The sequence below is a fragment of the Micromonas pusilla genome (genome assembly GCF_000151265.4).
Source record: "Micromonas pusilla CCMP1545 genomic scaffold MICPUCscaffold_14, whole genome shotgun sequence".
NCBI lineage: Eukaryota > Viridiplantae > Chlorophyta > Mamiellophyceae > Mamiellales > Mamiellaceae > Micromonas > Micromonas pusilla.
Genome location: NW_003315895.1, coordinates 332,697 through 358,177, shown reverse-complemented (window position 1 = coordinate 358,177; position 25,481 = coordinate 332,697). Strand labels below are relative to the sequence as shown.

Genomic DNA, 25,481 nt, shown 5'->3' with positions numbered 1-25,481 from the left:
AGACCGCTCCCCACACACTGGTCCCCATACGACCGCGTTCGCGTGGTGAACGTCGATCCTTAAGGACTTTTCCGCGCACCTCCTCCTCCGTCTCCTCGACGACGTCGAACGCGACGTCCGCGAGCCCGTCCTCTCGCCACGCGTCCCCCGGCGCCTTGTTCGCCTCGAGCAGCCGCCGCTTCTCCTTAGACGGCAAGCTGGGTGGGTGGAGTTCATAGGCGTCAGACGGAGTTGAAAGGCGCCGAGGTCGGGGATTGAAAGCGAGGGATGAGCGGAGAGACACGCCGGGCAAAGTCCTTAAGGATCGACGTTCACCACGCGAACGCGGTCGTATGGGGACCAGTGTGTGGGGAGCGGTCTCGGTCGCGCACCGCGCGTCGGCGGCGTCCAGCGCGCGCAACTTGGCCTCCACCGACGCCACCTCGGGGTAATTGTCCATACGAGCGAACGTCGGGGTGGAGTTCAAAGGCGTCAGAAGCGGAGTTGTGAGGCGTCGAGGCGCGTCGGGATCGAAACCGAGGGACCCTGGGCGGAGAGAGACGAACGCGCGCCGGGAGAGAAAGTCCTTAAGGAACGGCCTTCACCGCGCCGACGGGGTCGTACGGGAACCGGCGTGAGACAGAACGCGCCTCCGCGCCCTCCGTGTCCTCGAAGTCGCACCCGCGGACGCGCTCGAGGAGCACGCCGGCGCGCGCGCATCGCGCGAACTGCGCGTTGTCCTCGCCACCCCACCCCCAGAACCCGTTCGGGTACCCGTTCGTGTTGTCGAGCGCGCGTCGATCGTAGAGGGTGACGCCGCCGAAGCACCCGTCCGCGTCGTAGCGACATCCGCCCGCGCTTAAGACGCGCACCGCGCCGCCCTTGTCGCGGTCGATGCCGTCGCTTCCCTCCTCCTCCTCATCGCGCGGCATCGCGCGGAGGTACTGCGGCGCGAGCGACGGCGACGGGAGCATGTCCACGTCGTGGAAGCAGATGATCATCGTCCCCGTCCCCGGCGCCGTCGCCGTCCCGGGCGCCGTCGCGCGATGCGGCGGAGGAGGGAAGCGCCGGCATCGAATGCGACACGGGCGGCGCGGTGCGCGACTTAAGCGCGGGAGGATGTGCCCGCGGTGCGATTTTTGGTCGTTCAAGGCGTCAGTGGTGGAGTTGAAAGGCGTCGAGGGCGGGGATCGAAAGCGAGGGACCCTGGGCGGAGAGATGCGCCGGCGAAAGTCCTTAAGGAACGGCGTTCACCACGCCGACGCGGTCGTATGGGGACCAGTGTTGGGAAATCAATCGCACCTGCCCGCGGTTGAACCGTCGGCCGTCGCGGGACTGCGTCGCGACGACGACGACGACGGCGACGCGGCGGCGGCGGCGGCTCGCGAACATCGTCGCGAGGCGCGCGAGGAGGCGCGAAAGCTGCTCACCGCGCTCGCCCGAGCCGTCCTCGCGATACGGGATGGCGATCACGAGCGACGGCGCTCGGGTGCCTTCTCCGTCGTCGTCGTCGTCGTCGTCGTCGTCGTCGTCGTCGTCGTCGTCGTCGTCGTCGCGCGTCGTCGCCGTCTCCGCCGGCGCGACGACGGCCGCCTCCGCGTCGTCGCTGCCGAGGCGCTGACGCGTGATGACGACGCCGTCGGTCATCGCGCGCTCCCGCCGCGCGCCGCCGCCGCGACTGTCCGCGCGCGCCTCGGCGGAAGCCTTCTTTTGAGAGATCCTCGGAAAGCAGTCCAGTTGCCGCGCTGCGCTGTCCTCTCCGAGAGAGTCGCCTCTTCAGAGATCGTCGCGCGCGCCGCGTCCTCGCCGCGCCTCGGGGATGTCGTGGATCTGGGAGAAGTCGCCGCTATGGCGGAAGATCGTCCGCGGGACGAGGACGAACCGCGTCGCCATGGGCGCGTTCTCGCTGACGACGATGTTCGCCCTCCCCGTCGCCGCCGGCGTCGCGGTCATGCGCTGGACGACGCCGGACGTGAGCGACGACGACGCCGTCGCGCTTCGGAAGCGCGTGAGCATGGATGCGAGGCGTCTGCGGGCGAACAACAACGACGACTTGAACGAGATGTTAGACGAGGTGAAGCGCGGGGTGAAGAACGAGGAGAGGTGGCGCGCGGCGTTGGACGGGCGGACGACGAGCGCGAGGACGTCCTCGGGGACGTCGCTGCGGAGGTAGCGTCGATGACGTCGTTCAGTTCGCGCAGGCGAAGTTTCAGAACGACGATGAGTGTATGAGATCGGCCGTACGAATGCAAACGCGAACGGCGCGACGTCACGAATCAATCAATCAATCAACACGTCGGGGCGGGCGCGAGGGAGGGACTATTTCGCCCTCCTCCTCCTCCTCGCTCGCTCACTTCGCCATCAACATCAGCGCCCCCCGCGGCGCGACGTTGTACCGCGCGCCCACTCCCGCCTTCCCCTCTGGCGTGAAATCCTCCGGAGACGGCAGGTTCGTGTCCGCGATCCGGCACCACGACGTGCCCCCCGGCGGCGGCGGCAGCGCGGCGTCCACGAAAAACTCGTGCGAGTTGAACGCGATGTACAGATCCCCCTTCCCGCCGCTGCCGCGGTCGTGAAGCGTGAACGCGATGAACCGCGACTCCTCGTTGTCCCAGTTATCCTCGTGCCACGTCACGTCGTCGTCGCGTAAAAAATCCGCGCGGCCCAACAGCGGGTGCTCCACGCGAAACTTCGCCATCCCGGACCAGAACCGGAAGTACTCCCCGCGCGTCCTCTCCAGCGCGTTCCAGTCGAAGTTGTTCAGGTGGTTGTCGTGGCCGTACGTGTTGTTGTTCCCCCCGCGCGTGTGCCCGTACTCGTCTCCCATCAACACCATCGGCGTCCCCTGAGGGTCGTTCCATACGAGCGATTGTCGGGGTGGAGTTGAAAGGCGTCAGGTGGAGTTGAAAGGCGTCGAGGGCGGGCGTTGAAAGGCGCCGAGGGCGGGCGTTGAAAGCGCGGGGTGGGCGGAGAGAGACGCCAGGAAAAGTCCTTAAGGATCGGCGTTCACCACGCGAACGCGGTCGTATGGGGACCAGTGTATAGAACGCGCCTGAGAGCACATCAGCATCATGTGCATGTTCTTCATCTGCCTCCACCGCGTCGCGCGCACGGCGTCGGACGCGCCGTCGTCGCCCTCGTGCCCGTGGTTCCAGGACTCGTTGTCGTTCGCGCCGTCGCGGCCGTTCTCGCCGTTCGCGTGGTTGCGCTTGGAGTTGTACGACACCAAATCTCGCAGCGTGAATCCGTCGTGCGCGGTTATGAAATTCAACGAGTGGTACGGCTTGCGATCGTTCACGCGATACATGTCCGACGACCCGCTTATCCTCTGCGCGAACTCTTTCTTCAGGCCGCCGTCGCCCTTCGCGAACCTCCGGATCGCGTCGCGGTACTTCCCGTTCCACTCCCCCCACCGGTCCCAGTTCGGGAAGCTCCCGACTTGATACAACCCGCCGCAGTCCCACGGCTCGGCGAAGAGCTTGCACCGCGCCAACGTCGGGTCCTTCGCGATGGCGCGAATCACGGGCGGGGACACCATCGGCGTGCCGTTCTGATCTCGACACATGCACGATGTCAGGTCGAACCGGAAGCCGTCGACGTGGTACTCGTTCACCCAGTGCCTGAGCGAGTCCAGCACCAGGTTTTGAACCACCGGGTGGTTGCAGTTGAACGTGTTCCCGCATCCGGTGTAATTTTTATACGGGTGCTTGCTGTCCTCCATCATGTAGTACGTCGAGTTGTCGATCCCTCGGAACGAGAACGGGTAGCTGCTCCCCTCGCCGGTGTGGTTGTACACCACGTCCAACAAAACCTCGATCCCGTGTTGATGCAGAGTCTTGACCATGTGTTTAAACTCCCGAGACGCCGCCGCCGGGCCGGCGCCGGCGCTCGCGTACGTCGTCATCGGCGCGAAAAACGCCATCGTGCTGTACCCCCACACGTTGAGCATGTGATCTCGAGGGTTCTTCGCGCGCTGAAATTCCATCTCGTCGAAGTGAAACACCGGGAGGAGCTCCACCGCGGTGACGCCCGCGTCGACGAGGTGCTTCGCCTTTTCCGCGATGCCCAAGAAGCTTCCGCGTTTGCTCTCCTCCACGCCCGAGCTCGCGTCTCGCGTGAACGCCCTGGGCGTGAGCTCGTAAATCACGAGGTCCTCCGGCCGCCGACCGGGCGGGGTCACGCCCTCCCAATCGAACGCGGGCGCGTCGAAGTCGATCGCGGACGTGCTCACGCCCTTCTCCCCGTTTTGGCGCGCGTTATCGTCGCCGAACACTAGGAGTTCATAGGCGTCAGAAGCGGAGTTGAAAGGCGTCGAGGTGTGTCGGGATTGAAAGCGAGGGACCCTGGGCGGAGAGAAACGCCGGGAGAGAAAGTCCTTAAGGATCGGCGTTCACCACGCCGACGGGGTCGTATGGGGACCAGTGTGAGATAGAACGCACCTCGACGCCCCTCTATCAACGGCGCGTACGGATCGCAGAGGAGCACGTCCGGATGCCACCGGTCGTACTTATGCGGCGGGTCCGGTCCGGTGATGACGTACCCGTACCTCACGAGCGGCGCGACGGCGCCGGTGACGGGGTCGACGCCGCCGCCGCGCGGGATCCCGTCCAGCCGGACGTGCCACGCGTCCCCGGTTTTGTTGATCTCCGGGTCGAGCGGCACTGCGAGGCGACGTCGGGGTGGAGTTGATAGGCGTCAGGGGTGGAGTCGTGAGGCGTCGAGGGCGGGCGGGCGTTGTGAGCGAGGGACCCTGGGCGCGGAGACACGCGCGCGGGCGAAGTCCTTAAGAGACGGCGTGCACCGCGCGAACGGGGTCGTACGGGAACCAGCGTGAGAACGCGCCGCGCAGCGACGGGTGCTTCGACGTGGACGTCGGGTCGAAGTACACGAGGAGGTCCACCTGGCGCGTGCGTCGGAAGCGAAGCGATGAGGAGGGCGGCGATTGGTCAGTCAGCGCGTGATGACGTGGACGTGTTAGTCGGTGACGCGGAAGAACGCGCGGGCAAAGTCCTCAAGGATCGGCGTTCACCACGCGAACGCGGTCGTATGGGGACCAGTGTATAGAACGCGTATACGGTGAGGAGTCACGCACCGTCTTCGCGCGCGAGGAGTACAGCGCGAAGTTGACTCCGTCGACGCCGCACGGGGTGGGGCCCATCGCGGACGCGTCGCCGGGGGAGACGCGAATGTCGTCCACGACGACGTCCAGCCGAGGGCCGCCGGAGCGAGGAGGCGCCGGCGCGGCGGCGGGCGCGGCGGCGGGCGCGGCGGCGGAGGCGACGGGGAAGCTCGGCGCCGCGACGGGCGCCGTCGGCGCGGGGCCGCCCCATCCCGGCGTCGGCGTCGGCGTCGGCGTCGGCGCGACGTATCCTCCCCCTCCCTGCTTCGGAGCCGTCGTCGGCGGCGGCGGCGTCGGCTCGGCGCTCGTCGTCTCCCATTCTCCAGGCGTCGGCGCGCCCCATCCGTCGTCGCCGCCGCCGGCCGCGGCCGCGGCGGCGGCGCCCCCCCCCCCCCGGAATCGCGGCCGTCGCGGGGCGAGTCGGGGCGACGGCGCGGCCGCCGCGGCGGGGCGCTTCCCCTCGCGCGGGGGCATCCTCCTCCGAAGGACGGACGACGACGACGACGCGACGCGCGTCGCGGCGCGCGTCGGCTCACGGCGGATCGAGCTCGAGACGCCTGCGGCGACGAGAGACGGAGGAGGCGGCGAGTCCGCGGTCGTGGGCGCGGTGAGATCAGATGATCCGCGGCGCGCGGGGTCGCGGGGTCGCGGGGTCGCGGGGTGAGTCGGGGACGGCGCGACGCGACGCGACGCGGCGACGCGGTTCGAGGTGTCAGATCGCGCGAGAAAGTCCTTAAGGAACGGCGTTCACCACGCCAACGCGGTCGTATGGGGACCAGTGTGATAACAACAGAAACAAAAAAAACGAAAAGATGATGGGTTCCGCGCGGTCGCGCGGGCGCGGGACGACGCGACGCGATCGCGCGCACCTTGGACCGCGAACATCCCTGCGGCGCGCCGCCGTGTTCGAACGCGAGTCGCGGAGGTGAGACGGACCCGCGGCGACGACGCGTGAGGACGCGGCGCGTCCGTTTCTGTCGGCGGCGGCGTCGTCTTCGAACGCGGCAGTAGACGGGTATCTTCGGGGCGGTCGCCGCCGCGGCTCGTTTTCAAGTCACACTCTGCCGTTCTGTTCCAATCAAAAAAAGTTCATCGGTCGATTGAAACGTAACGCGATCAAATGTTGAAACCGAGCGATGGGTGAAAAAGTTTGCGACAGAACGCGCAAAAAAGCGCGTTCGTCGTTCGACGACGCGACGCTTCGACCTCCGCCGGTGCCTTTTCCAGTCGCGCGCGCCCGCTCAGGCGCCGCGGCGGGTCGTCGACGCCGAGGAGGATCGACGCGCGCGATGCTCGCCGTCGCTCTCCCGCCGCCGTCGGCGGCGCCCGGGCGCGTCGTCTCGTCCGTCGGCGCGTCGTCGTCGTCTCGCCGTCGGCAGAGGCGCCTCGCCGTCGCGATGACGGCGTCGTCGCCGCCGTCGTCCTCGCGGCGCGACGACGACTACGACGACGACGACGACGCGGGGGAGGAGGAGGACGCGAAGAACGACGACGACGACGACGACGAGCTGCGCGTGACGTACCGCGGCCGCGAGGCGCGGTGTCGCCGCGGCGCGACGCTGCGCACCGCGCTCCTTCGCGCGGGACTCTCGCCGCACAACGACGCCGCGAACGTGATCAACTGCCGCGGGCTCGGGACGTGCGGCACGTGCGCGGTCGAGGTGACGCCGCGAGACGCGGCGTCGCCGTCGTCGTGGACGACGATGGAGGCGGCGCGCTTGCGCTTCCCGCCGCACGCGTCGCCGGGGAACCGAAGGCTGCGGCTCGCGTGTCAGGTGCGTTCTGATTCACACTGGTCCCCATACGACCGCGTTCGCGTGGTGAACGCCGATCCTTAAGGACTTTCTCTCCCGGCGTTCGTCTCTCTCCGCGCATCCCTCGCTTTCAATCCCGAAAGACACACTTCGACGAAGGCCTTTCAACTCCGCTTCTGACGCCTTTCAACTCCACCCCGCAGGTGCGCGTCGAGTCGTCGTGCGCGGTCGTCAAGCGAACCAAGTTTTGGGGGCAGGGCGACGCCGCGGCGCCGGATTTGAGCGGCGAGGAACGGCCGCGCGTGCCGCCGCTCGGGGCGCTGGAGTACGCGCTAGACCCTGACGAGTGGCGAGCGGCGGGGGGGCGGCGGAGCGGTGGGGGGGACGGAGGAGACGCGCGGCGCCGCGGCGGAAAGGATTAATTATTGTTTCGGCGGCGAGCGAACGACGCGCGAGCGAGCGAACGACGGGGGCGTCGTCTCTTGGTGTTAAATTTTCTTTACAAATTTCTGAAAACAACAAGCGCGGCGATATTAGCGCCTCTGCTTGATCTCGAAAAAATCATCCATCTCAATTCACGCCGCGGAGGGAGGCGCCGCGGATCCGAATGCCGATCGCGGGTTCCCCCCGCGCGGAACGAATCAACGCGGAAGTCGCCGTGCGCCGTTTACGGGACGACGAGCTTCGCGATCTTGGGCCCGCCGAGACGCTCCACGGTCGCGGCCGCGGTGACGAGGTACGACGGGATGTCGAGCTTGAACTTCTTCGCGCACCACGCGTCGACGACGAACTTCTGGTTGTCCCCGTTGGGTTCCACGGTCTTAGGGTCGTTCCATACGAGCGAACGTCGGGGTGGAGTCGAAAGGCGTCAGTTGGAGTTGAAAGGCATCGAGGGCGGGGATCGAAAGCGAGGGGTGATGGGCGGAGAAAGACGCCGGGGAAAGTCCTTAAGGATCGGCGTTCACCACGCGAACGCGGTCGTATGGGAACCAGTGTGAGATAGAACGCACCTTATCCGCGACGAAGTTGATGTAGACGAACTTCTCCGCGTGCTTCCCCTTGCACATCTCGACTTTGCCGCCGCCGGACTTGACCGCGGCGGCGCCCTCGTCCGCGGAGTACGTCGGGGGAGCGCCCTTGACCGGGTCGAGGTCCGCGAACTTGCCCGTGAGCCAGAGCTTGCAGTAGCCGCAGCCGAGCATGTTGCCGTCGCCGTCGCCGTGGACGGAGGGAACGTGGCCAGCCTTTGCGACCTCCGCGCAGATCGCCTCGAGGTCCGCCGTGGTCTTCTTGCCGCGGTTGTGCGCGATGGCGTAGACGCCTCCGAGCATCTTCGGGCCCGCGGTGTTGTTGTGATCGACCGCGCGGCCGTCGACGCACTTGAGGTAGCCGGTCGGCGAGACGTCGACGAGGTCGGCGACGTCCGCGGCTTTGACGATCTCCGCCGTCCATCCGCGATCTTGGAGGACGCCGACGACGTCCTCGGGGGTGAGCTCCGGGGCGGGCTTAGCGAGGCAAGGTCCCATTTTGATGTGTGTGGTTTTGTCGGGGAGTTGAGGAGAGCGTGCGGATGCGACGCGCGGGGGCGTGAGCGTGAGCGGAAGTGCGCGTCGATGGCAACGGTAATTGCCCTTGTGGCAGGTCTATCTTCCCCCGGGATGTGATCTCGCGATGTGATTGGTCGAAAACTCACGAAAACCCTCACAGGTTGCCCTCCTGCGATGAATTCCGATGGCTTTCGATCACATGCCGTGCTGACTCAGAAAACGCGGTTTAAACGTCTCATATGAAAAATCGATTTGAAAGGTTTTTTTCCCTTTCGCGATGAACGCGCACCGATGAAAACGTTCGCGCCAGAAAATGGTGGTACCGCCGAAGAGATACGTACGCATAAACAGTCGTAAGCGTACGTCGACGACGTACACCATCTGTTCGCGCGAATGTGTCGTTGGTGTTCGGGAGCGTGCGCTTTTTGGTAAAAGTAGCGCTCTTACTAAATACTCACACGGACCGACGCTTCGTACAGTACCACCTCCGACGCTCCGACCGTCCGACGCGTCATCGTGTTTTTCGTCTTCTGCCGCAGCACGCGCACGCTTCGAAGAGAAGGCGCGGCGGGGGCGAGATCGAATCGAATCCGCCCATTCGTCACCACATCGCGGACCGCGCAGGGACGTCCATCCCCGGGCTGGCAGCCATGGCGTCCGGTCTGTTCGCCGCGGTCAACAACTTCATCAACCACCCCGCGGGCCCGAAGACGATCTTCTTCTGGGCGCCGACGATGAAGTGGGGGATCACGGCCGCGAACGTCAAGGACTTCTCGCGCCCGCCGGAGCTCCTGTCGTACGGGTGAGACTGCTTCCCATACGACCCCGTTCGCGATGTGCACGTCGTTCCTTGAGGACTTTTCCCGTCGTCACTCTTCACCCGCGCTTCCCTTTCAACGTTTGACCGGTAAGACGTTCGACTGACCGATCGCTTCACCCACGCAGGCAGCAGAGCGCGGTCGCGGTGACGGGGATCATCTGGTGCAAGTACGCGCTCGACATCACGCCGAAGAACTACAACCTCATGAGCGTGAACGTGGTGATGGCGTCCACGGGGTTGTACCAGCTGTACAGGAAGTTCGAGCACGAGCGGCGAACGAGCGCGGAGGCGGGCGCGAATAAGAGCGCATGATGAGAGTGAAGACGACCATCATTCAATTCAGATCGACGATCAGACCGACGCGGATGCGAGACGGGCGACGGATATTCCTCCCTTCCTCCGCGAACGGAAAAGGAAAGCGCGCGGGGACCCGAGAAGGAGATCTCGGGGACCCGCCCTCCTCCTCCTCCTCCTCCTCCGATGAGGATGGGTTGTACGAACGAGTATCGACGCGGTAGCGCTAGAAGACGCGTCGCTGTACTGTAACACGACGAGACGAAAAGAACGCGCGACGAGAAGCCCTAACTTACGACCGACGACTTCACCGCCGCTCGCCTTATCCGCCGCCGTACACCGCCTCCGGCCCCCACACGCTCTGCACGAACTCGTCCCGCCCGCTCAACCCTCTGTAGAACCCGTACCGCGCGGCGTTCAGTTTGTAGTAGTCCTGGTGGTACACCTCCGCGGGCCAAAACGTAGCCGCGTCGACGATCGCGGTCTGGAGCGTCGCGACGTCGGGGTGAAGTTGAAAGGCGTCAGAAGCGGAGTTGAAAGGCGTCGAGGGCGGGGATTGAAAGCGAGGGACCCTGGGCGCAGAGATGCGCCGGGCAAAGTCCTTAAGGAACGGCGTTCACCACGCGAACGCGGTCGTATGGGGACCAGTGTGATCGTCGACGCAGACGCGGACGCGCCTTGATCGGCCCCGGGAACCTTCGCGCCGCCTCCAGCGCCCTCACGCTCGCCTCCGCCTTCTCCCTCTGCTCTTCCCCGTCCACGAAGATGGCGCTCGTGTACTGGAACCCGGAGTCTAAGAACATCCCGTCCTCGCGCGTCGGGTCGATCTGGCGCCAATACGTCTCCAAGAGCCGATCGTACGACACGACAGCGGGGTCGTACAGCACGCGCACTGGGGTGGAGTCGAAAGGCGTCAGATGGGAGTTGAAAGGCGTCGCGGTGTGTCTTTCGGGATTGAAACCGAGGAGTGCGCGGAGGGTGACGAACGCCGGGAGATAAAGTCCTTAAGGATCGGCGTTCACCACGCGAACGCGGTCGTACGGGGACCAGTGTGATGATACTATGAGAACGCGCCTGACTCGCGGTGCCCCGTCTTCCCTCCGCCGACGTCGTGGTACCGCGGGTTCGCCTCGACGCCGCCGGTGTACCCGCTCGTGGTCGCGATCACGCCCGGGAGGATATCGAACGGCTTCTCCATGCACCAGAAGCACCCGCCCGCGAAGATCGCGACGCGGTAGCCGCTCCCCGGCGGGATGGGCGGCGTCGGCGCAGGCACGTCTTCCGGGCCGTGGAGGTATCCGAGATCGTGCAAGATGTCCTTCCACAGCGGGAGCGACAGCGCGAGGAAGCCGAGGTTGAGAACGTTTCTCCGCGTCGCGTACGCCTCGTCCGCGGCGGCCGCGGCCGCGGAGGACGGCGGCGGCTCGACGTCGCCGGACGCGGACGCGCGTTCTGCGACGCCCCCGCGGCGAGCGGTCGAGATTCGCGACGACGACGGATGAGGGCCGTTCTATACGAGCGAAAGTCGGGGTGGAGTTGAAAGGCGTCAGTTGGAGTTGAAAGGCGCCGAGGGGTGTCGGGATTGAAAGGGAGGGGTGGGCGGAGAGATGCGACGGGCAAAGTCCTTAAGGATCGGCGTCCACATCGCCGACGCGGTCGTATGGGACCAGTGTATAGAACGCACCTGATGATGACTCCCGCGACGCCGACGCGTCGTCGTCCGTCGCGACGCGGTCGACGCGGGCGACGCGCGGCGCGCGTCGACGCGCGGGCGCGCGAGGGACGGCGCGAGGACGGCGGTCATCGTCGTCGTCGTCGTCGCGGCGTCGGCGGCGTCGCGCGGCGTCGAGCGCGCGGGGACGACAGACAGGACCGACCGCGACCGCGACACGTCTGGATCAGATATTTTTTTCCGGCACTTACGGCCATTCCATACAAAAACAGTTCACCGGTCAGTTGAAAGGGGGAGCGATCAAATGTTGAAACCGAGCGATGGGTGAAAAACTTTTGTACAGAATTTTCCTTATTCTCGCGCCGAAAACGCCTCGGAACTAACTCGCATCAGATGCCCCCGCGCCCCGCGCCCGCCTCGCGCCGCCGTCGCGACACCCCACCACCCCAACGCGGGTCCGGTCCTCCCGTCGCGTCCACGACCTCGGGGAGATGCGCGCGAGACGCGCCGACGCGCGCGGGGACGCGACATCGCGCCCCGTCGCGCCGGGGAAAACGGTCCACGCGACGCCCGACGCGGATAAACGCAGAGCGGACGCGGACGACGGACCGCGAACGACGACGACGACGACGACGACGACGACGGAACAGCTCGCGGCGCTGCCGTGCCAGGCCAAGCTCCGCGACTCGCCGTTCCCCGACACGTTCTCGCCGTTCCTCTCGCGCGTCGACGCCATCACTCCGCGCGAGCTGTGCGTCGCGGCGCTCCTGTTCCCGCTCGCGTGCGCGCGCGCCGTCGCGCTCGTCGCGCACCTCGTCGCCTTCGCCGCCATCTCCAAGCTCAAGCTCCTCGGTCTCCCGCGAGACGTCCAGCGCGGCGACGCGCCGACGCCGCGGTGGCGCGAGACGCTCTTCTACCTCGCGTTCCGAGCGCTCATGACGTCGTGCCTGCTGTCCGTCGGCGTGCTCGTGCGCGTGAGGGGTCGCGACGAGATCCGGCGCGTTCTATACACTGGTCCCCATACGACCGCGTTCGCGCGGTGAACGCCGATCCTTAAGGACTATCCCCGGCGCATCTCTCCGCCCATCCCTCGCTTTCAATCCCGACACCCCTCGACGCCTTTCAACTCCGCTTCTGACGCCTTTGAACTCCACCCCGCAGGCGCGTCGTGCGATCAAACGAAAAGTGCGTCGGCGTGTTCAACCACGTCTCGTACCTCGACCCGTTCGTCCTCGTCGCCGCGCACGCCAGGGTCACGTCCATCGCGAAGGCTGGCATCGACGACATGCCGCTGATCGGCGACCTCGGCAAGGCGGTCGGGATCCTGTTCGTCGCGCGCAGAGGCACGGGCGAGGCGAGCGGGAGCTCGCGACGCGGCGGCACCGTGGCTCGACTCGAAGATAGGCGTGCGTTCTGTACACTGGTCCCCATACGACCGCGTCGGCGTGGTGAACGCCGTTCCTTAAGGACTTTTCCCGGCGTGTTTATGCGCCCACCCCTCGCTTTCAATCCCCGCCCTCGACGCCTTTCAACTCTAACTGACGCCTTTTAACTCCACCCCGAGTTGGTGTACACTACTTTTAGTCGCGCGCCGAGCCGAGTACCCTTTGCTCATGATCGCCCCGGAGGGCGTCACCACGAACGGCGACTCGGTCGTGAAGTTTCAGACCGGCGCGTTCGCGCCCGGGTGCGCGGTGCTGCCGGTGTTGATTCGGTACCCGCGGAGAGCGGGCGCGTTCAGGCGCGTTGTATACACCGGTCCCCGTACGACCCCGTCGGCGTGGTGAACGCCGTTCCTTAAGGACTTTTGCCGTCGTGTCTCTCCGCCCAGGGTCCCTCGCTTTCGATCCCCGCCCTCGACGCCTTTCAACTCCGCTTCTGACGCCTTTCAACTCCACCCCGACGTTCGTCGCTTCGTATGGACAATTACCCTCAGCCCGGCGTGGACCGTCGGCGACACCGGCTGGTTTTTGTGGCGGATGCTCTCGCAGGCGCGTTCTACTTTTCTCACACTGGTCCCCATACGACCGCGTCCGCGTGGTGCACGCCACTCCTCGAGGACTTTTGGGTCCCGCGCGTTCGTCTCTCTTCGACCACCCCTCGGTTTCGATCCCGACGCGCCTCGACGCCTTTCGACTCCATATCTGACGCCTTTCGACTCCGCCCCGACGTTCACTCGTATGGACAATTACCCTCTCGCAGCCGTACACGCGCGCGGAGGTGGAGATCCTCCCGCCGCGCCGCCCGAGCGAGGAGGAAAAGAGGGACAAGGAGTTGTTCGCGTCGAACGTGCAGAGGGAGATGGCGGCGGCGCTGGGCGTGCCCGCGGTGCGTCAGGACCTGTACGACTGCAAGGAGGTGATGCGCGCGGGATTCTGCGTGGATCGGAGAGGGCGGCTGATTCGCGCGGACCCGAGGACGGTGGCGGCGCGAGGGTGGGTGTGAGGCGACGAGGGAGGGAGGGAGGGAGGGAGGGAAAAGGCGGCGGCGGCGGCGGCGGCGACGACGACGACGACGACGCGCGCGAGTAGACGCGAGTAGCGAGCAGAACGACGACGAGAGAGACGAAAGGCGCGAAGAGAGCGAAGATGAAATCGTCGATCGGATCCGTCGTCACTTCCCGCCCGCTTTCGCCGCGGCGACCTCGTCCTTCCTGCGCTTCACGTCCCAGTTATACACCCGCGCGATGCTCACCTCCGTGATCGTTACGTTGTCCTTCACGAACGCGAGGTCGCTCTTGTTCGTCTCCAGGTTGTTCTTACAGTTTTGATAGTTCGTCTCCAACAGCGCCTGAGCGGGGTGAAGTTGAAAGGCGTCGGGGCGAAGTTCAAAGGCGTCGGGGCGAAGTTCAAAGGCGTCAGACGGAGTCGAAAGGCGTCGAGGCGCGTCGGGATCGAAACCAACCGTGGAGCGGGCGGAGAGAAACGCGCGCGCGCGGGACCCAAAAGTCCTCAAGGATCGGCGTGCGCCGCGCGGACGCGGTCGCGCGGGGACCGGCGCGAGGACGCGGAGAGAGACGAACGCCGGGAAGTAAAGTCCTTAAGGATCGGCGTTCACCACGCGAACGCGGTCGTATGGGGACCAGTCATCCCCAAACGCGCCTTGGCCTCGTCCAGAGGGTACTCCAGCATCACGTTGGCGCCCAGCCACAGGTACACGCTCTCCGCGTCCTTCACGACCGCCTTGGCGTACACGCTGTCCACGAGCTCGAAGTTCATGTTGAGCTCCTCCCCGGTGCCGCGCTTGTCGCACAGCATCTGCACGGTGTCCAGCGCGCGCTTGATGTCCGGGAGTTTGTTCCCGAGGCGGATGCGGTTCTGCTGCAGCGACGCCTCGATCTGTTTGTACTGGTTGAAGAGCGTTTGGAGATCCGCGAGCGCGGGCTCGGGCTCTTTGTCCGCCATGTACGCGTCGACGTCATCGATGAACTGGGTGACGGGTGACGCGCGGCGGGGTGGGGTGGGGTGGGCGTCGTCAGGGCGGGCGGCGGAGGTGGGGGAGATGGCGATCGTTCGCGCGTCGTCGCGTCATCGCGTCGCGTTCGAAAAAGTTTGACTCGATCGATCGATCGATCGACGGCGCGGCGCGCGATCGGACCGGAGGATCGTTCGCGCGTCTTCGGGCGAACGAGCGACGGACCTTCGCCTTCGGGACGGTGATGCCCTCGCTGCCGTCCGCGTTCGGACCCGCCGTCGTGGGCGCGACCGTCGTCGTCGTCATCCCGACCGACGCGATCTGTGTTGTGCGGGCGCGACGCGCGGGCCGACCGGAGAAAATAAACCGCGACGGGACGAAATCTAAAATTTAATTTTCTAGAGCGACGACGAGTCTACTGTACATAAGGTACCGCTACCCCGCCGCCCGCCTACTCGCGACTGGACCACCGCTCGAGCTGATTCCGGACGTAAAACTGCCCGCTCGAGCTCGCGTCCCCTCCCCCGCCTCTCCCCCCCCAGTCCTCGTGCACCTGGAACACCAAGAACGTCTCGCAAAAGTCAAACGCGAGCCCTGAGGGCCGTTCCATACGAGCGAAAGTCGGGGTGGAGTTCAAAGGCGTCAGTTGGCGTTGAAAGGCGTCGATGTCGGGGATTGAAAGCGAGGGGTGGGCGGAGAGATGCGACGGCAAAAGTCCTTAAGGATCGGCGTTCACCACGCCAACGCGGTCGTATGGGAACCAGTGTATAGAACGCGCCTGACCCCCCGCCTCCTCCGCCGCCGCCGCTCGTCAGCGTCCCGGTCGCGAACACGGTCACGCCGCCGTCGACGCCGCCGGGCAGCGCGTCGATCGTCCGCACGGTCCGCCGCAGCGCGCCCGCGCCGGAGGCGGCGCGCGACGCGAGGAGCGCGGAGATGTCTCTCCCGCCGCGGACTTTCTCCCCCTGCGCGGTGGTCACGCAGCTCACGTCGCGGTACAACGCGCTGACGGGGGTGAAGTTGAAAGGCGTCGGGGTGAAGTTGAAAGGCGTCAGTTGTTGGAGTTGAAAGGCGTCGAGGCGCGTCGGGATTGGAACCGAAGGACCCTGGGCGGAGAGAGACGAACGCACGCCGGGAGAGAAAGTCCTTAAGGAACGGCGTGCACCGCGCCGACGGGGTCGTACGGGGACCGGCGTGAGGAGTTGAAAGGAGTTGAAAGGCGTCGCGGGCGGGGATTGAAAGGAAGGGGTGGGCGGGGAGAGAGGACGGCAAAAGTCCTTAAGGATCGGCGTTCACCACGCGAACGCGGTCGTATGGGGACCAGTCAGAACGCGCCTCAGCGTCTCGACGTCGACGTCGACGCGGTCGACGAGCGCGTGATAGTGTTCGAGGAAATTCGCGCCGTTCGCGTGAAGCGAGGACGTCGGGTCCACGAGTCGACGCAGCCACGCGCGCGTCGCGGCCGCTCTCTCTCTCTCGTCGCGCGCGTCGTCGCCGCCGCCGGTCGCGAACGGGTGCGATCGTAACCGCGTCGCGCACGGCCGGTCCTTGGCTTTTTTTCGCATGCACTGAGGGCCATTCCATACGAGGCGACGTCGGGGTGGAGTTCAAAGGCGTCAGATGGAGTTGAAAGGCGTCGAGGGCGGGGATTGAAAGCAAGGGACCCTGGGCGGCGAGATGCGCCGGGCGAAGTCCTTCAGGAACGGCGTTCACAACGCGAACGCGGTCGTACGGGGACCAGTGTATAGAACGCGCCTGACGGACAAAATCTTCGAACGACGGCGTGAGGCCTCTCGCGCGCAGCGCGTCTTTTTCCTTCGGAAGCGGCGGGTCGTCCTGCGTGATCTGAAGCATCAGGCCGAGGGGGCCGCCGTCGTTTTGATCGTACGGGTACCTGGGTGAGTGGCAGGGGAAGGGTGAGAATCCGACGGTCGGTCGCGGAGCGGCGAGCGAGCGACGCGGACGCAAAGAAAACCCAAAAAAAAAAAAAAAAACGCATTTCTGCCCGTCGTCGTCTCACCTCCCGAGACCGCACTCCAGCACCGTCAGACCGAGGCTCCACACGTCCGCGGCGAAGTCGTAATCCCCATTCTCCACCCGCTCCGGCGACATGTAACACATCGTCCCCTTGAACGAGTCCAACAGACCCGCGCCGCCCGGTTCGATGGACGCGCTGATGCCAAAGTCCGTTATCTTCGGCTCCCCCGCCGACGTCATCAGCACGTTTCCGGGCTTGAAGCGACGAACGTCGGGGTGAAGTCGAAAGGCGTCAGTCGGAGTTGAAAGGCAGGCGTCGCGGCGTGTCGGGATCGAAACCGTGGGACCCTGGGCGGAGAGATGCAGAAGACGCCGGGAGAGAAAGTCCAGTCCTCGAGGATCGACGCGCGAACGCCGCGCGAACGCCGTCGCGCGGGGACCCGCGTATTTTGCTCCGGAACGCACCTTGACGTCTCTGTGCACGACCCTCCGGTCTCTGTGCAGGTACTCCAACCCTCGCGTCACGCCGCTCGTGATGTGCCCCAGGACGTCGCACGGGATGGCGCCTCCGCGCTTGAGCAGCGCCTCCAGCGACCCGCCCTCTACGTACTCTAACGCTATGTTGATCGTGTCGTTCTCAGCCGAGTAAAAGGCGCCGTAAAACGACACGAGGCCGCGGACGCGCGGCGAGTCGCACAGCGTGCGCATCTCGTTGATGATCTGTCTGCGTCGCTCCTTGTCGTTCACGGTCATCTGCTTCAGCGCGATGACGCGGTGCGAGGGGACGTGTATCGCGCGCTTGACGACGCCGGACGCGCCGACGCCGACGACGCCGAAGACGCGCACGTCGGACGACGCGCATCGGTACGCGCACTCGTTCTCCGCTCGCGAACTCGTTCCTGTAGTCGCGGAGGACGCGCGCGCGTCGCCGCCGCGCGCGCCGTACTCGATCCCGTCGCTCGTGAGCTTAAACTCCCTCGCGGACGCGCTGAGGAGCTTGATGCCGTCGTCGGTGAGGTTGTAGGACGCCTGCGGAGGGAGGAACACGACGCGCGAGACGCGACGCGAGTGGGCGTAAGACGGAGGGTCGGCGAGACGGGCGATGGCTGCGGTTCCGGAGGCGGGCGCGATCGACGGGTGGGCGCGACGACGCGCGCGAGATGGGACGCGACGTATAGACGCGCCGACAGGTCCGCGCTCGCGTTGAGCGACCGCTCGAGGTTGAACGACCCGTCGAGCTTGAGCCCCAGGCCTAACCCCGCGGGTCTCGGCGGGCGGCTCATCGCGCGCGGCGTTCGGAGCGCGGCGCGCTGGTCCGTGTGTTGGATGCGACGACGTTACGACGAGAGCCTGGATCTCGTCACTTGACAGGAACCGCCTGTCTCTCACCAGGCCGGCACCGGGGGAACAAATACGAAGGTAATGCGGTGGTATCGGAGGGTCGCGACGTCGACGCGCGCGTTCGTCACACCGCACGACGCGCGACGACGTCCTCGTCGCCGCGCGCGCGCGCGTTCACCCTCCCCTCGCGCGTCGCGCGCGCGCCGCATCGCGCGCGCGCCGGCCGCGGAGGCCGCGGAGGCTGGGGTTCGGCGACGGAGAGACGGACGACGACCGCGGGATCGCATCGCTCGCGAACGCTTCGTCCGTTTGACCGCGCGGTCTCCCGCGACGAATAAGGGATGTCGTCCGACGACGCGACGCCCGCGGAGGCGACGCCTCCCGCGGAGGACGCCGCGGACGACCCCGCGCCGGAGGAAGAAGAACCGGAGGAGCCGCTGCCGATGGAGTGCGACGCGACGCTCGTGTTCGCGTTCCGCGCGCGCGCGCCGCCGCGGCCGATCGCCGCCCCGCGCGCCTCCGTCGTCCCCGCCGAGGAGACATCTGATGATCACGAGAAGGCGGACGCGAGCGGCGGCGACGCGCCCGCGAAGACGACGACGGAGCCGACGCCCGAGGCCGAGGCCGCCGCGCGCGAGGACGACCCGGTCACGTCGTCGATGACGATAACGTGGACGCTCCCCGACGGCGCGACGGCGACGACGCCGCACCCGCTGGTCCTCGAGCGGAGAGACGCGGGAGTGGTGGACGTGGATTTCGTCTCCGCGTCGGCGATGATCAGGGTGGACGAGGCGAAGCTCCGGGCGATCGCGGCGACGCCGTTCGTCGCGGTGACGTTCACGCGCGTGGACGAGGCGCGGCGAACGCCGGAGGAGGCGGGGGAGGAGGCGGCGGGCGAAGCGGTTGACGATGCGCCCGCGGCGGATGCGCCCGGCCCGACGACGACGACGTACTCCGTCACCCTGGGCGTCTCCGGGGTCATCCTGGGCGTGCGCGCGTTCGAGCGCCTGACGTTCACGACGTCCGACGCTCGCGTCCGGGAGACGGTAACGGACGACGACTACGCGTTACTACCCCCCATTTTGGCTGGGTACGCGGACGCGTCGTTCGAGTTGAGGTACGCCGGCGACGGGACGTCGCCGCCGGAGCCGGAGCCGGCGCCGGAGGCTGAGGCCGAGGCCGAGGCGTCGGACGCCGCCGCGCCGCTGCCGCCGCCGCCGCCGCCGACGTTCATCCCGAGCGGGCTCGCGCGCGAGATGGCGCCGTTCGCGGTGACGCTGCGGTCGATCGACCGGCTTCCGGACGCGCCGGCGTCGGCGGCGGCGTTGACGGAAAAATGCGAGCCCGTGACGGCGCACTGGAGGTTCGCCTCTGGGGTTCTGCCGGTCGTGTCCCTGGAAGCGACGAGCAGCTCGGGATGGAGCGAGCCGATGGCGGGGACGTACCCGCCGATTCGCACGCGGGGTGCCGAGTTTGGGGTGCCGACTATGCTGTTCGGGATGGACATGGCCGGGTGGAGCGAGGGAGAGTGCGACGTGTACCGGACGTGCGCGACGAGCGTCCTCGAGGTTAGGGTGCACGATAGGGTCAAGATGGAGGATAAAGAGGCGACGGCCGCGATGGCGGCGTTTTTAGGGAGAGGAAAAGGTAGGAAAAAGAAGAAGAAGAAGAAGCCCGAGGGCGAGGAGGGGGAGGAGGAAGCGGAGGAGGAGGAGGAGGAGGCGGCGGAGGGAGAGGACGCCGACGGCGACAAGCCGCCCGACGACGCCGACGCCGCCGCCGACGCCGACGCGCGCGCGGACGAAGAAGCGCCCGCCGGCGACGGATTCCCCGCCGCGGACGTCTACGGCCTCGCGACGTTCGACCTGCGCGCGCTGTGCCACCCTCCGCACGTCGCGCGCGCGCTCTCAGGCGCGTTCTCCTCACGCCGGTCCCCGTACGACCGCGTCGGCGCGGTGAACGCCGATCCTTGAGGACTTTCGCCCACAGGCGCATCTCTCCGCGCACCCCTCGGTTTCAATACCGACACACCTCCATCGACGCCTTTCAACTCCGCTTCTGACGCCTTTCAACTCCACCCCGACGTTCGCTTTGAACGATGGAACGACCCTCAGCGGAGTCCAAGGTGTTGCCGATGACGAACGTCCCGCGCGGCGGCGACCTCGACTGGTCGTCCCGCCCCGGGCGTTTCGCGGACTCGGACGCGAGCGTGCGGCTCGTGTTCGAGACCGCGACGCCGTTAACGCCGAAGCGAGGGGCGTCGCGGTCGAGGCCGTACGTCAGGGCGGTGTTCACGGTCGCCTACGACAACGCGCGGCTGTTCCGCGAATTGCTCGGCATCGTTCGCGCGCAAAACGCCGAGGCGTTGGACATCCGAGGGACGCCGAAGCACGTGTTGTTCGCGCTGTCCACGATGAAGCTCACCCCGGCGCAGGTCGTCGACCCGGGCGTGCGGGTCATGACCGGGTACCACGTCATCGACGGCATTCGTCGGCAGCTCCTCATCGAGGGCTCCGTCGACGTCATGCGCCCGGTGTTTGACGTCGCTCGTCGCGAAAAAGCCCGCGGCGGCCGGTCTGTCATCCTCTGCAACCCGGCGCGTTCTACACACTGGTTCCCATACGACCGCGTTCGCGTGGTGAACGCCGATCCTGAAGGACTTTTGCCGGCGCATCTCTCCGCCCACCCCCTCGGTTTCAATACCCGCCCTCGACGCCTTTCAACTCCACCTGACGCCTATGAACTCCACCCCGACGTTCGCTCGTATGGAACGACCCGGAGGCGCTGACGCACGCGCGCCGAGCGTATGGATCCCTGGGCGCGGACCTGTGGCCGATCAAGCTGTGCGACGACGTGGCGCGCATCGCCGGCGGCGCGACGTGCGCGAGCGGCGGCGTCGTCGGCGACGCGACGCGCGAGGCGGTGCGAAGGATTTCCGCGCTGGCGCGCGGCGGCGCGGCGTGGGCGCGCCAGGTCGAGCGCGCGCGCTTGTGCCCCACCCCGGAGATGCTCGTCGCGCTCGACCGGCGGTTCGGCGACGTCCTCACGATCGTGGACTTGACCGGGAGGGCGCCGATCGAGAGGGCGTTCGGGTGGCATCGATCCGCGGCGGAGGCGGCGGCGCGAGCGAGGGACGGGGGGTCGCTCGGGTCGGAGGGCGAGGGCGGACTGAGGCGCGTTCTGATTCACGCTGGTCCCCATACGACCGCGTCGGCGTGGTGAACGCCGATCCTTAAGGACTTTCGCCCACAGGCGCATCTCTCCTCCCACCCCTCGCTTTCAATCCCCGTCCTCGACGCCTTTCAACTCCGCTTCTGACGCCTTTCAACTCCACCCCGACGTTCGCTCGTATAGAACGGCCCTGACTTTCGCCGAGGACACCCTCGCGACCGGCGCGGGGGCGGACGTCCACGACGACCAGGGCGCGACGTTCATCTGCGACGGATCCGTGGACGTGGACGAAAGCGGCGGGTCGAGCGGGAGGCGTCGCGCGAAGACGAAGCCGGAGCTGGATACGACGTCGCCGGAGGGCTATCTCGAAGAGTTGGCCGCGCGGCGGCGGCTGCGACTGCGCCGCGACGTCGACGCGGAGGAGATGGCGACGATTCGCGCGCTGGAGAAGACCGTCGGGACGGCGAAGCGGGCGGCGTGGCAGACGTGGAACGTGACGCGGATCACGCGGGAGCGCGCGGCGGCGATTCTCGCGGACGTCGCGGCGCGGACGGCGGAGATGGACGCGGCGGCGCGGGCGAAGGAAACCGCCGAGATGAGGGCGTTACACCCCGAGCCGTTCAAGTGGCCGCCGTCGCTGGACCGCGAGAAGGAAGGCGTGCACCGTCGCGCGCCGACGGAGAAGCGCGTGGAGGAGCTCAAAGAGCCGCACGTCGAGGGCGAACTCTTGGAGACCAACTACGTCAGGCGCGTTCTATACAAACGTTTTTCACCCATAGCTCGGTTTCAACGCTTGATCGCGTGGGTCCCATTCAACTGACCGGTGAACTATCATATTTTTGTATGGAACGACCCTCAGAGATTTGCGGAAAACTGGATACGCCGACGTCGACGGCGGAAAACGCCCGCCGTTCAAGCCCCAGTCCAAGGCGCCGCCGGACTTCGGGACGGACAAGTCGCACTACGCGACCGTGCACCTCGTCGGCGAGAAGCTTCTCGCGGAGCAGAGAGAAGCCGAGGAGAAGGAGAGAGAGGCGTGGAAGCAGAAGGTGGTGGTGGACTCGACGTACTTTAAGACGACGCTTCCGGGCTCCGGATACGGCCAAAACGGCCCGATCAGGCGCGTCCTACGTCACACTGGTTCCCATACGACCACGTTCGCGTGGTGAGCGCCGATCCTTAAGGACTTTCTCTCCCGGCGTTCGTCTCTCTCCGCCCAGGGTCCCTCGCTTTCAATCCCGACGCACCTCGACGCCTTTCAACTCCGCTTCTGACGCCTTTCAACTCCACCCCGACGTTCGCTCGTACGGAACGGCCCTCAGCGGAGAACGCGCGCGGAAGCCGCTGATGGTGGACAAGTACGACTCCATGCTGAGAGACCCCCCCGCGAAGCACTCGCTGAAGGGGAAGTACGTCAAAGGCGCGAGCGCGCCGCCGCCGGTGAGCATGCACACGAAGGGTCGGTACGTCGCTCCGGATCAGGTGCGTTCTATACACTGGTCCCCATACGACCGCGTCGGCGTGGTGAACGCCGATCCTTAAGGACTTTTCCCGGCGCGTCTCTCCGCTCATCCCTCCCTTTCAATCCCCGACCACGACGCCTTTCAACTCCAACTGACGCCTATGAACTCCACCCAGGGGCCGAAAAATTGGATGGAGACGACGGCGCCGGGACCGCTCGGGGGGACGCTGCGCGAGCCGTTCGGGGGCGGGGAGAATCTCTCGACCGGGTTCTTGACCGGGAACGATTTCGTGCGGATAAACGTCGGGGACAGGACGGGCGTGCATCGGCGAAGAGAGAAGGGGACGCGGGAGTTCGAGTGACGCGCGCCCGCGACGCGAGAGAGAAATTCGTCCGGAACTGTCAGACTGTAAAACTGTCGAAAATACGACGACGACTCCGAGACGAGAAAACCAAATTGCGTCCCGAGCACACGCGCCCGCGCGGCGTATCGTCGTCGCGCACGTCCCGCGCCCGCCCCGCGCGTCCGCGGCGCGAACGTCGTCGTCGCGCGCGCGTCGCCTTCCGTCGCCCTCGCGCCGCGAACGCTCGTCCGCCGCGGATCGATCGATCGACCGTCCCGTCCCCGTCCCCGTCCCCGTCCCCGTCCCCGTCCCGAGAGATTATGGGCGCGCGAATTCCCGACGCGATGGGGGGAAAAGGCGAGGAGACGCGCCGGAGGCTCGCGCTGAGCGAGGCTGTCGTCGAGCGCCTGGAGACCGCGCTCGCGGACAAGTCCAGGGCGCTGGAGGAGTCCGTCGAGAGGGAGCGCGCGCTCGAGGCGACGATCGCGGAGCTGCGCGCGGCGCCGTCGCGCGACGAGCAGATGACGGAGATGCGCGAAAAGCTCGAGGCCGCGACGCGCGAGACCGAGTCGCTCCGAGCGTCCACGCTCGCGCTCGCGTCCACGCGCGCGCCGTCGGACCCGGAAGAGGACGCCGCGCTCGCCGTGCGCGTCGCGACCGCGGAGGGCTCGCTCGCGACCTCGCGCGCGCGCCTGGACGTCGCCGAGACGGCGTTGGCGGAGTGGCGAACGCACGCCGAGGCGCGTTCTATTCTACACACTGGTCCCCACGCGACCGCGTCGGCGCGGCGCGCGCCGTTCCTTGAGGACTTTCTCTCCCGGCGGGCGTTCGTCTCTCTCCGCCCAGGGTCCCTCGCGTTCAATCCCCGACACGCCTCGACGCCTCACGACTCCGCTTCTGACGCCTTTGAACTCCACCCCGACGTCGCTTCGTATGGGCGATTACCCTCGACCCCAAGGCGCTGACGACGCGCGTCCGCGAAGCGGAATCGGAGCTCGCCGCGCGCGCCGCCGCGCAGGACTCGCTCGAGGCGCTCGCGGCGTCGCAGAGACGCCGCGCGGACGTCGCGGAGGACGTCTGCGAGCGTTTGTCCGAGCGCATCGCGATCGCGGAGGCGCACGCGGCGAGAGGGAGAGCGATCGGCGGCGTCGGCGGAGAGGCGGAGCGCGCGCGGTGCGATTTCCCAACACTGGTCCCCATACGACCGCGTCGGCGTGGTGAACGCCGTTTCTTAAGGACTTTTCCCGGCGCGTCTCTCCGCCCAGGGTCCCTCGCTTTCAATACCCGCCCTCGAAGCCTTTCAACTCCGCTTCTGACGCCTTTGAACTCCACCCCGACGTTCGCTCGTATGGAACGACCCTCAGCGATCGAGCGATTCGAGACGCGATTCTCGCGGAGGACGCGCGCGAGCGCGAGCGCGCGGCGGCTGAAGCGGCGGCGAGCGCGAAGAAGAAGAGGGGCGGCACGGCGGCGGGCGCGTCTTCCCCGGCGTGGAAGCACGGGCCGCGAGGCCCGCCGACGAACGTCAACATCGCCTTCTTGACGCGGTCGCCGCCGCTGCCGTCGGTGGGCGCGATGGCGAGGCGGATGGCGCGCGCGCGCGGCGGCGGCGGCGGCGACGACGACGACGACGATCGACCGAGCGCGACGGGCGCGGCGTACGGGACGCCCGCCGCGTCGCGGGCGTCGCCGCGCTCGGACGCGCCGACGCCGTCGCCGTCGTCGACGCGGCGCGACGCGGCGGCGCGGTCGCTGGAGAGGCAACTCGAGCGGTCCAAGGCGTTTTTGAGCGCGCAGAGAGAGCGCGAAGGCGACGCGGACGCGGAGGGAGGAGGACGCGGACGCGGAGAAGGCGCGTTCTGATTCACACTGGTCCCCATACGACCGCGTTCGCGTGGTGAACGCCGATCCTTAAGGACTTTTCCCGGCGGTTCTCTCCGCGCATCCCTCGCTTTCAATCCCGACACACCTCGACGCCTTTCAACTCCACTTCTGACGCCTTTCAACTCCGCCCAGGGGACCCGGCGCGGGCGATCTGGTACGACGCCGAGCCGACGCCGACGCCGTCGACGACGACGCGCGCGAAGATCGCCTCGGACGAATTACGCGACGCGCTCGACGCCGCGCGAAGGGTGTGCGACGCGGCGGAGCGACGGAGCGAGGCGAGTCGAGAGGCGTTGGACCGCGCGAGAGAGTTGGAGGCGTCCACGACGCGGTTGCTCGCCGCCACCTCTCGTTGATTAAAATTAAAATTAAATTAAATTTAAATTAGCAGACGGGCGGCACAACTGCTCACTCGTGTTATACGTACTGTACCGCAGTGAAACGTCCGAGACGCGCGCGTCATCTCATCTTTTCCGCGGCACGAGCTAGGTCCTCGTCCTGCCGCCCTTCTTGTTCTCCGCGGCTGGTGCCGGTTGTAAAAACGCGAGCGGCCCGGTCGGGGCGGCCTCCTCGTCGTTCGCGGGTTTGTTCTCGTCGTCTTCTTTGTCCTTGCAGCACCCGAGCTTCTCGATGGCTTTCAGCTGCGCGGTGTGGATGTAGCCCATGATGCCGGAGATCGTCGCGGCGATGCCACCCGCGGCGG

The 25,481-nt window shown here is 66.8% G+C and overlaps 16 protein-coding genes across 16 annotated transcripts in view; 8 read left to right on the top strand and 8 right to left on the bottom strand.

Moving 5' to 3' along the window:
• Positions 1 to 439, bottom strand: part of MICPUCDRAFT_53047 (uncharacterized protein) — a gene marked incomplete at both ends in the record, with an annotated part of 1,176 nt that extends 737 nt beyond the window's left edge. Inside the window, one exon of the mRNA XM_003063172.1 lies at positions 80 to 439. Within this exon, the coding sequence (XP_003063218.1) occupies positions 80 to 439 (360 nt within the window). The remainder of the gene's footprint in view (positions 1 to 79) is intronic.
• Positions 440 to 566: 127 nt separating this feature from the next.
• Positions 567 to 980, bottom strand: MICPUCDRAFT_53046 (uncharacterized protein; the record flags this gene model as incomplete). The annotated part of the gene is made up of 1 exon (XM_003063171.1): positions 567 to 980. The coding sequence occupies one exon, from the start codon at positions 978 to 980 to the stop codon at positions 567 to 569; it is 414 nt and encodes a 137-aa protein (XP_003063217.1).
• A 235-nt stretch (positions 981 to 1,215) lies between these two features.
• On the bottom strand, positions 1,216 to 1,626 carry MICPUCDRAFT_53045 (uncharacterized protein; the record flags this gene model as incomplete). Its single annotated transcript, XM_003063170.1, has 1 exon — positions 1,216 to 1,626. One exon carries the CDS (start codon positions 1,624 to 1,626, stop codon positions 1,216 to 1,218), a length of 411 nt encoding a protein of 136 aa, XP_003063216.1.
• Positions 1,627 to 1,798: 172 nt separating this feature from the next.
• On the top strand, positions 1,799 to 2,152 carry MICPUCDRAFT_53044 (uncharacterized protein; the record flags this gene model as incomplete). Its single annotated transcript, XM_003063381.1, has 1 exon — positions 1,799 to 2,152. The coding sequence occupies one exon, from the start codon at positions 1,799 to 1,801 to the stop codon at positions 2,150 to 2,152; it is 354 nt and encodes a 117-aa protein (XP_003063427.1).
• Positions 2,153 to 2,249: 97 nt separating this feature from the next.
• Positions 2,250 to 5,137, bottom strand: ISA3 (glycoside hydrolase family 13 protein; the record flags this gene model as incomplete). The annotated part of the gene is made up of 5 exons (XM_003063169.1): positions 2,250 to 2,824; positions 2,999 to 4,251; positions 4,419 to 4,623; positions 4,790 to 4,879; positions 5,072 to 5,137. The coding sequence occupies 5 exons, from the start codon at positions 5,135 to 5,137 to the stop codon at positions 2,330 to 2,332; spliced, it is 2,109 nt and encodes a 702-aa protein (XP_003063215.1). The 3' UTR covers positions 2,250 to 2,329.
• Positions 5,138 to 6,387: 1,250 nt separating this feature from the next.
• Positions 6,388 to 7,274, top strand: MICPUCDRAFT_42706 (uncharacterized protein; the record flags this gene model as incomplete). The annotated part of the gene is made up of 2 exons (XM_003063380.1): positions 6,388 to 6,873; positions 7,056 to 7,274. The coding sequence occupies 2 exons, from the start codon at positions 6,388 to 6,390 to the stop codon at positions 7,272 to 7,274; spliced, it is 705 nt and encodes a 234-aa protein (XP_003063426.1).
• Positions 7,275 to 7,408: 134 nt separating this feature from the next.
• MICPUCDRAFT_53040 (uncharacterized protein) lies at positions 7,409 to 8,610 on the bottom strand. Its single transcript, XM_003063168.1, has 3 exons — positions 8,599 to 8,610; positions 7,863 to 8,445; positions 7,409 to 7,672 (listed from the first exon to the last, which is right to left on the bottom strand). The coding sequence occupies exons 2-3, from the start codon at positions 8,376 to 8,378 to the stop codon at positions 7,520 to 7,522; spliced, it is 669 nt and encodes a 222-aa protein (XP_003063214.1). The 5' UTR covers positions 8,379 to 8,445; positions 8,599 to 8,610; the 3' UTR covers positions 7,409 to 7,519.
• Positions 8,611 to 8,946: 336 nt separating this feature from the next.
• Positions 8,947 to 9,790, top strand: MICPUCDRAFT_53039 (uncharacterized protein). Its single transcript, XM_003063379.1, has 2 exons — positions 8,947 to 9,201; positions 9,345 to 9,790. Exons 1-2 carry the CDS (start codon positions 9,050 to 9,052, stop codon positions 9,529 to 9,531), a joined length of 339 nt encoding a protein of 112 aa, XP_003063425.1. The 5' UTR covers positions 8,947 to 9,049; the 3' UTR covers positions 9,532 to 9,790.
• A 45-nt stretch (positions 9,791 to 9,835) lies between these two features.
• MICPUCDRAFT_53038 (Peptide-methionine--S-oxide reductase) lies at positions 9,836 to 11,442 on the bottom strand (the record flags this gene model as incomplete). Its single annotated transcript, XM_003063167.1, has 4 exons — positions 9,836 to 10,085; positions 10,159 to 10,458; positions 10,584 to 11,023; positions 11,437 to 11,442. 4 exons carry the CDS (start codon positions 11,440 to 11,442, stop codon positions 9,836 to 9,838), a joined length of 996 nt encoding a protein of 331 aa, XP_003063213.1.
• Positions 11,443 to 11,676: 234 nt separating this feature from the next.
• On the top strand, positions 11,677 to 13,630 carry MICPUCDRAFT_53037 (uncharacterized protein; the record flags this gene model as incomplete). The annotated part of the gene is made up of 4 exons (XM_003063378.1): positions 11,677 to 12,137; positions 12,347 to 12,511; positions 12,750 to 12,933; positions 13,388 to 13,630. The coding sequence occupies 4 exons, from the start codon at positions 11,677 to 11,679 to the stop codon at positions 13,628 to 13,630; spliced, it is 1,053 nt and encodes a 350-aa protein (XP_003063424.1).
• Positions 13,631 to 13,770: 140 nt separating this feature from the next.
• MICPUCDRAFT_48809 (uncharacterized protein) lies at positions 13,771 to 14,589 on the bottom strand (the record flags this gene model as incomplete). Its single annotated transcript, XM_003063166.1, has 2 exons — positions 13,771 to 13,975; positions 14,287 to 14,589. The coding sequence occupies 2 exons, from the start codon at positions 14,587 to 14,589 to the stop codon at positions 13,799 to 13,801; spliced, it is 480 nt and encodes a 159-aa protein (XP_003063212.1). The 3' UTR covers positions 13,771 to 13,798.
• Positions 14,590 to 15,050: 461 nt separating this feature from the next.
• Positions 15,051 to 17,859, bottom strand: MICPUCDRAFT_42701 (uncharacterized protein; the record flags this gene model as incomplete). The annotated part of the gene is made up of 6 exons (XM_003063165.1): positions 15,051 to 15,152; positions 15,361 to 15,604; positions 16,332 to 16,493; positions 16,620 to 16,831; positions 17,042 to 17,605; positions 17,749 to 17,859. 6 exons carry the CDS (start codon positions 17,857 to 17,859, stop codon positions 15,051 to 15,053), a joined length of 1,395 nt encoding a protein of 464 aa, XP_003063211.1.
• Positions 17,860 to 18,258: 399 nt separating this feature from the next.
• On the top strand, positions 18,259 to 19,890 carry MICPUCDRAFT_53033 (uncharacterized protein; the record flags this gene model as incomplete). Its single annotated transcript, XM_003063377.1, has 1 exon — positions 18,259 to 19,890. One exon carries the CDS (start codon positions 18,259 to 18,261, stop codon positions 19,888 to 19,890), a length of 1,632 nt encoding a protein of 543 aa, XP_003063423.1.
• A 125-nt stretch (positions 19,891 to 20,015) lies between these two features.
• On the top strand, positions 20,016 to 22,257 carry MICPUCDRAFT_53032 (uncharacterized protein; the record flags this gene model as incomplete). The annotated part of the gene is made up of 4 exons (XM_003063376.1): positions 20,016 to 20,610; positions 20,721 to 21,126; positions 21,272 to 21,889; positions 21,948 to 22,257. The coding sequence occupies 4 exons, from the start codon at positions 20,016 to 20,018 to the stop codon at positions 22,255 to 22,257; spliced, it is 1,929 nt and encodes a 642-aa protein (XP_003063422.1).
• Positions 22,258 to 22,435: 178 nt separating this feature from the next.
• On the top strand, positions 22,436 to 22,630 carry MICPUCDRAFT_53031 (uncharacterized protein; the record flags this gene model as incomplete). The annotated part of the gene is made up of 1 exon (XM_003063375.1): positions 22,436 to 22,630. One exon carries the CDS (start codon positions 22,436 to 22,438, stop codon positions 22,628 to 22,630), a length of 195 nt encoding a protein of 64 aa, XP_003063421.1.
• Positions 22,631 to 23,238: 608 nt separating this feature from the next.
• MICPUCDRAFT_42699 (uncharacterized protein) lies at positions 23,239 to 25,134 on the top strand (the record flags this gene model as incomplete). The annotated part of the gene is made up of 2 exons (XM_003063374.1): positions 23,239 to 23,638; positions 24,911 to 25,134. The coding sequence occupies 2 exons, from the start codon at positions 23,239 to 23,241 to the stop codon at positions 25,132 to 25,134; spliced, it is 624 nt and encodes a 207-aa protein (XP_003063420.1).
• Between the last annotated feature and the right edge of the window lie 347 nt (positions 25,135 to 25,481).

Coding starts and splice junctions, on each gene's coding strand:
- MICPUCDRAFT_53039 (XM_003063379.1), top strand. CDS start 9,050: ATGGCGTCCGGTCTGTTCGCCGCGGTCAACAACTTCATCAACCACCCC. Junction 9,202..9,344: donor CCGGAGCTCCTGTCGTACGG/GTGAGACTGCTT, acceptor TCACCCACGCAG/GCAGCAGAGCGCGGTCGCGG.
- MICPUCDRAFT_53040 (XM_003063168.1), bottom strand. CDS start 8,378: ATGGGACCTTGCCTCGCTAAGCCCGCCCCGGAGCTCACCCCCGAGGAC. Junction 7,673..7,862: donor TCAACTTCGTCGCGGATAAG/GTGCGTTCTATC, acceptor AACGACCCTAAG/ACCGTGGAACCCAACGGGGA.